The sequence below is a fragment of the Scylla paramamosain genome, chromosome 8 (assembly GCF_035594125.1).
Source record: "Scylla paramamosain isolate STU-SP2022 chromosome 8, ASM3559412v1, whole genome shotgun sequence".
NCBI classification, from domain to species: Eukaryota; Metazoa; Arthropoda; class Malacostraca; order Decapoda; family Portunidae; genus Scylla; species Scylla paramamosain.
The window spans coordinates 22,222,040-22,229,539 of record NC_087158.1 but is presented as its reverse complement, the minus strand read 5'-3'; the positions used below and the strand labels follow the sequence as shown (position 1 = coordinate 22,229,539).

The 7,500-nt window shown below is 45.7% G+C and overlaps 1 protein-coding gene across 3 annotated transcripts in view; it reads left to right on the top strand.

Moving 5' to 3' along the window:
- The window catches only part of LOC135102974 (ITG-like peptide), a 78,762-nt gene that overhangs the window by 53,348 nt on the left and 17,914 nt on the right, over positions 1-7,500 (top strand). For all 3 annotated transcript variants that reach the window (XM_064008747.1, XM_064008746.1, XM_064008745.1), the window contains exon 4: positions 5,382-5,523. In XM_064008747.1, the coding sequence (XP_063864817.1) occupies positions 5,382-5,523 (142 nt within the window). The remainder of the gene's footprint in view (positions 1-5,381; positions 5,524-7,500) is intronic.

Below are 7,500 nucleotides of genomic sequence, written 5' to 3'. Positions count from 1 at the left end.
TGTGTGTGTGTGTGTGTGTGTGTGTGTGTGTGTGTGTGTGTGTGTGTGTGTGTGTTAGTGCAGAGTTCTCGTGTTTCCTTTCCCTCTTAAAACTCCCTAATTTGATGGAGAGAGAGAGAGAGAGAGAGAGAGAGAGAGAGAGAGAGAGAGAGAGAGAGAGAGAGAGAGAGAGAGAGAGAGAGAGAGAGAGTATCCAATAGCATCTCCCATTTCCAAAGATTCACAAACAAGGGAGCCCATATTCCTTCCTTCCTTCCTTCCTCCTCCTCCTCTTCCTCCTCCTCCTCCTCCTCCTCCTAACAAGAAAGTCCCTGCATCCAATCCCTGTCCACCAAAGACTAGCAAAGAGGATATGGAGGGAGGAGGAGGAGGAAGAGGAGGAGGAGGAGGAGGAGGAGGAGGAGGAGGAGGAGGAGGAGGAGGAGGAGGAGGAGGAGGGTGCTTGTGTGATGTAAGTCCACAGGTTGGGGAGGGGGGGAAGTTCACTGGAGAGGGAGTGGAAAGGAGAGATTCTGGAGTGGGAAGGGAATAACGGAGTGGGGAGAGGGGAGAGAACAGTGGGAAGGAGCGCTTTGAGTGAGTATGGGAGTAAAAGGGCCTTATAGCATGGGAGAGCATGCAAGAGTGGCCAATGGGAGAGAAAGGGAGAGAGAAAGGGAGAGAGGGGTGTCGTAATGGGGTGTGTAAGTGGGTAGGAGAGGGGAGGGGGCGTGAATGGAGTGAATGAAGTGTGTGAATGGGGAGAGTAGAAGGGGAGAGAAGGCGCAGGGAGGAAAGTAAGAGTGGGGAGGAAGAGTAAGAGAGAGCAGCGTGTGAAGCAGGGACAGTTGTAAACAGAAAGGATAGGGGAATGTAAGAGCATGGGGAGGAATGTGAGAGTGGGGAAGGAGAGCGTGGGCGGGAGGGCGGAGAGGGCGGCGTGGGCGGAGAGGGGGCGTGGTCTGATCTCCTTGACGAAGGTTACCAGCCCAACGTTCTAAAGGGGACGGTCTGATGGGGCGCGCTGGGCTGCCTGGCGTCCCTGAGAGGAGGAGGAGGAGGAGGAGGAGGAGGAGGAGAAGACAAGGACGAGGAAGAGGAAGACGAAGAGAACAAGAGGACGAGGACGAGGACATGGAAGAGGGAGAGGAAGAGGAGGAGAAGAGAAAGAAAAGAAAGTAGAGGCAAAGGGAAGATTACAGAACATCACAAACTACGTCTCTCTCTCTCTCTCTCTCTCTCTCTCTCTCTCTCTCTCTCTCTCTCTCTCTCTCTCTCTCCTGTAGGTCTTCCCTTTTCGAGGTTCACCTTCACTTCATCCCCCAAATCCTTCCTCCATCCTTCCCTCCTTCCCTCCCTCCCTCCCTCCTTCTCTCCCTTTCCTCTCCACCATTTCTCTCTTTCTCTTCCTTCCTCTTTACCTTTTTTTTAAATTTCATCCACTTCTTATGTCCTTTCTTTCTTTTCCCTGATTACTATGTTACTTCCTTCGCTCGTCCTTCCCTCTCCCTCTCTCCCTTTATCCCCTCCTTCCCTCCGTCCCTCCCTGCTTATTGAAAAAGGTGCCAAATATTAAATTGAATATCGACCATGTTGTATTTGCGATGAAGGAAGAAGGAGGGCAGGAAGGAAGGAGGAAGGAAGGAAGGAAGGAAGGAAGGAAAGAAGGAAGGAAACAAGGAAGGAAGGAAGGAATGAAGGAAGGAAGAAAGGAAGGAAAGCGTGGGAAAGGACAGGAAAGAATGGAAGGAGGGAATGAAGGAAGATATACTAAAGAAGGGATGAAAATAACGAAATTAATATTAAATGACTGAGAGACTAAGAAGGAAGGAAAGAAGGGAGGAAGGAAGGAAGGAAGGAAGAAAGGAAGGAAGGAAAAGTGAGATATTAGTTGTAAAAAGAGGAAGAAAAGAGAAGAGATTTAAGGAAGAAAAGTGGAATAACTGAAACATAAAGGAAGGAAGGAACGAACAAACGAAACGGAACGAACGAACGAACGAACGAACGAACGAACGAACGAGCGAAGGAAAGAAAGAAAGAAAGATAAGAAAGGCAAAGAAGAACCCACAAATAAACGAGACGTAGGAAGAGAAAAAAGTACAATAAGCATAAAGAAGTAAGATGAAGGACCGGAGAGAGAGAGAGAGAGAGAGAGAGAGAGAGAGAGAGAGAGAGAGAGAGAGAGAGAGAGAGAGAGAGAGAGAGAGAGAATATAATATGAAAGAAATAAAGAAGAAAGGACGGAGTAGAGACGAAAGAGAAAATAGGAGGGAGGGAAGGAGGGAGGGAGGAAATGTTAAATAAGGACACGCTTAAAGAAACTTGCTTGCACACACACACACACACACACACACACACGTAGTGTAGTGGATAGCACGCTTGGCTCACAACCAAGAAGCCCCGGGTTCGAATCCCGGGCGCGGCGAGGCAAATGGGCGAGCCTCTTAATGTGTAGACCCTGTTCACCTAGCAGCAGGTAGATACGGGATGCAACCCGAGGGGTTGTGATCTCGCTGTCCCGGTGTGTAGTGTGTCAGTGGTCTCCGTCCTACCCAAAGATCGGTCACTATGAGCTCTGAGCTCTTTCCGTAGGGAAACGGCTGGCTGGGTGACCAGCAGACGACCGTAGGTGAATCACACACACACACACAATAATATTGGACTACAATAATATAGGCACAGTCCACCCTTCAACTAACAACCTTTAACATCGAACCCAAGATTTACATTTCAGACAGGAAAAAAAGAAAGGGAAGGATGGAGAGAGGCAGATGGGAGGAGGAGGAGGAGGAGGAGGAGGAGGAAAAAAAGAGGGGAGGTAAGGTAAATACAGCGAGATCAAGAAGGTACTGGAAAGAGAGAGAGAGAGAGAGAGAGAGAGAGAGAGAGGCAGGCTACCATATTTTGGCTGTCATTTGTGTTTACCTGAGCTGCTAAAGCCTGACAAAAGAGGAGGAGGAGGAGGAGGAGGAGGAGGAGGAGGAGGAGGAGGAGGAGGAGGAGGACTGAATGATGTAAGCACGTCGATTTTGGGGGAGTAATGTGAGCGGGTTGAAAGGAAAAGAGGAGGAGGAGAAGGAGGAGGAAAGGAAGGCGAGAAAAATGGATTACATAATAGGAAACGCAAGTAATAGGAGAAAATATCTTATTTACGACGGCTCTTGCTTGAAATAGCCAAACAGTACAACAGAGAGGAGAGTAAAGTGGAAGGCACCTCACCACCCACCCACTACTACGACCAGAGAGAGAGAGAGAGAGAGAGAGAGAGAGAGAGAGAGAGAGAGAGAGAGAGAGAGAATCACAGTCAACACAGAAAATTAGACATGGAGTTTATAAGCAAAGTGAGAAATAAAGGATTATAATCTACTATTTATTCTTTTATTTCGTTGATTTATTTATTTTTATTCGTCTATTATATTCTGTTTTATTTACTTCCCATCTTTTTTGGATCCAGCGGAAAAGTTTTAAAAGACTGTTGTGTTGGTGTTGATGCGTGCCTCGCGTGAGTGTAGGCACAGCGTGGGTGTATATTAGGCCATGATAGTGTTACCCTGCTTTGTATAGGACCAGAGGGAGGAGGAGGAGGAGGAGGAGGAGGAGGAGGAGGAGGAGGCGGAGAAGGAGGAAAAGGAGAAGAAAATGGTGGTGATGATGATGATGATGATGATGATGATGATGATGAACGAAAAAGAGAACAAGAATAAGATGGTGATGATGATGATACACAAACAACAACAACAACAACAACAACAACAACAACAACAACAACAACAACAACAAACTAATACTTTCGAAAAAAAAAGTTATCCACGGAAATTAAAGGAAAATCTATGAACACGAGAAGATAAAGACGAAATAAAAAACAAAACAATAACAACAACAACAACAACACGAGATGCGAGAGGAGAAACAAAACAGTAATCAGAGAGAAGAAGAATGATAACAAACATTTATAAGGAGGAGGAGAAAGAAACGCGGTAATTAGGAACACAGATGATAAAGAATGAAGAAAGAACACAAAATAAAGACAACATAAAAAAAGAAACTAGCAACAGAAAATATAAATGAGAGAGAGAGAGAGAGAGAGAGAGAGAGAGAGAGAGAGAGAGAGAGAGAGAGAGAGAGAGAGAGAGAGATAACCAGATGGAGGAAAACAATAATGCCCATGGAGAGAAAAAGAATAGAAGGAAAGGAGAGGGAGGAGGAGGGAAGAGGGAAGGGAACGGGAGAGGAAGGCGAATGGAAGGAGATAAAGAGGGGAAAGGATCGTAATAATGACAAAAAGGAGGAGGAAAGGGGAGGAAGGCGTGTCTTCTGAAGGAAAGGAGAGAACTGAGCACTTAGGAGGGAGAGGAGAGGGAGAAGTGGAAGGAAAGAGAGGAAAGGAGAGAAGAGAAGGAAAAGAGGGAGGAAGGAGAGAAGGCATTAGAGGAAAACGATATAAAGAAAATAGTTTTAGTGGTGTGGTAATTAGAGGAGGAAGACGAGGAGGAGGAGGAGGAGGAGGAGGAGGAGGAGGAGGAGGAGGAGGAGGAGGAGGAAGAAGAGGAGGAGGAGGAGGAAGAGGTGATACCAGCTTTTTACCATAACATATTTTTGGGTAATTATTCTCAAGGTTAACGTGCAGGTGTGTGTGTGTGTGTGTGTGTGTGTACAACCTACCACTCATGTGCGTGCTGGTGCTCATTAACAACCTTCTACCTCCCTTTCCTGTCCCTTCCCCCTTTCTTCTTCCTCTTCCACCCCTCTTCATTTCCTCTCTCTCTCTCTCTCTCTCTCTCTCTCTCTCTCTCTCTCTCTCTCTCTCTCTCTCTCTCTCTCTCTCTCTCTCTCTCTCTCTCTCTCTCTCTCTCTCTCTCTCTCTCTCTCTCTCTCTCTCTCTCTCTCTCTCTCTCTCTCTCTCTCTCTCTCTCTCATAACCAGCTCTCCCTCATGCAAGTCATCTCTTACTCACACTTATCTTCCCAGCATTTATTTTCATCCATTACATCATATTTTCTTAACCTCCCTATTTTTTTTAGTCTCTCCTTTGCATCTATTCGTCTACCAAACATCAATTTTTCATCTCCCCGTCGTATTGTCTCATCTCTCTCTTCATATTCTATTCCTCACCCTTTCCTACCTCACCTTCACACTCATCTACCTCTCCCCACCATTTATTCCACCTCCTCACACCTCACACTTATTGATCTCGGTATTATTCACTTTTCATCTCATATTTTTCACCCCCCTTCCTTTTAATCTCTTTCTCACTCTCTCCCATCTCTCCCCACCATGCATTCCACCTCTTATATTCATTCATCTTCCTCCCATTATTATTTCACTCTCCCTCGCATTTCCCTCATCTACCCCTCTTATTTTCTCATCTCCCCCACTCATGCTCTCTTCCTCTTCCCCCGCAGCGCATCATGTCGCCCCGGGAACAGCTGCTGGAGGCTCTGCTGGGGGGCGAGGAGCTACTGGAGGAGCAGCTGTGTGAGGGTCGCCGCTGCACCGCCAATGAACAGTGCTGCAGCGGCCACCTGTGTGTGGAGTTTGACGGAGGTGAGTGTGGACGGTTAAGTGTTGGGTGGTGTGGTGGATGGGAGTGTTTGTGGGTGGGTGGTTGGTTGGTGGAGTTGAGTGGTTGGTTGGATGTGTGGGTGGATACGTAAATGTGTGTGTGTGTGTGTGTGGATGGGTGTCGTTCTGAGATTTGTTTATAAATGTACATAATGACAGATCGAAGCGGGCGCACCCACCCACACACACACACACACACACACATTTTGTCCTTGATTTCACAAATCGTGACAGTGATAGCAGAAATTAGTGGGCAATTATTTTAAGGGTCATGAAATCTCTCTCTCTCTCTCTCTCTCTCTCTCTCTCTCTCTCTCTCTCTCTCTCTCTCTCTCTCTCTCTCTCTCTCTCTCTCTCTCTCTCTCTCTCTCTCTCTCTCTCTCTCTCTCTCTCTCTCTCTCTCTCTCTCTCTCTCTCTCTCTCTCTCTCTCACACACACACACACACTAACCAATCTGTTTTTCTATCCACGATTCTGCTCGTTTCCGCCATCTCCTTTCCTTCCTTCCTCTTCTCCCTCCTTCCCTCCCTCCCCCCACTCCTTCCGTCCCTCCTGTCTCCCTCCCTCTTCTCCCACTCAGCAATCTACGAGGCATTCTGGCAGTGGCGACACATTTTCCATTTTTTTTTACCGCTAAAGGGTTGGAATACCACCTCCCCTCCTATCTATATCCCCTTTTCCCCCTCCCTGAGTTACCAGCCCCTTCCCTCCCCTGACTCATGCCCTCCCTCTCTCTCTCTCTCCCTGATATTTCCCACCCTCGTGTCGCCCTCCCCGCCACTCCGTCGCCTCAGTAAGAGTTATGAGGAGGGCAGCGTGGCGTCCAGAGAGAGAGAGAGAGAGAGAGAGAGAGAGAGAGAGACTAAACACATAAAACTTTGAACAGGTGATGTGAAAACTTTCAGACACAAAAAAGAAGTCAGAATCAGAACAGGAATTTTTTATCCAGATAGGCAATTTTTCAAACTTAAGTATGTATTGAAAAAAAAAAAAAAAAACGGAACAGACGTAACATTCAAACTTTAAAACGCAAATACACACACACACACAAAAAAAAAAAAATTCAACAGCAGCAAAAATTTTAAACTTCAAGACAAGAGAAAAAAAAATAGAAACAAAAAAATCAAACTTTAACACCCACACAAACACACGAAGAAGAAAATTAAAAAGAACACAAACAAAAAAACAAAAAAATGAAAAATCTACATAAAAAAAACCTCACATAAAACACACACAAAAAAAAATAAACATAAATAATAAATAATAAATAAACATAAATAAAAATAAATAAATAAATAAATAAACCGAACACAACCAAAACACATCCACATTTAAGACACACACATAACAATAGCTCGGAATCTCGGACACTAAGAGCCTGGAACACCCGAGCCCTTTTCCATTTGGACACGCGGACAGCCAGAAAATCCCTAGTGAGTCGCTGAAGGAGAAATATATCAGCCTGTCGAGGAGGAAGAAAACTTATCTGTGGTGGGAGTGACGCATGTATATTGCAGAGAGAGAGAGAGAGAGAGAGAGAGAGAGAGAGAGAGAGAGAGAGAGAGAGAGAGAGAGAGAGAGACACACACACACACACACACACACACTAGCTAGTTAATTAGCCGTACAAGCAGTCAACTAGCCGGTCAGTCATTTAATCAGTTAATCAGTCAACCCGTCAGTCAGTCAACCAATCAGTAACTCGTTCATTCAGTTAATCAATCATTCTTCAGTAGTATCAAGGGCATTCTTCCTCTCTACTTTCGGTCACTCAGTAAGTCGGAAGGTTAGTATCATTCAGTTATTCAGTCAGTCAGTTAGTTTTTCTTGAGTGCCACAAGTGTTCTTCGTCTCCTATTTTTCTTATTTAATAATTCTGAAAGTTAGTAAGTCAGTCAGTTGGTCATGCAATACGTCAGTCAGTCAATCATTCAGGCAGTGAGTCAGTGAGGTAGTCA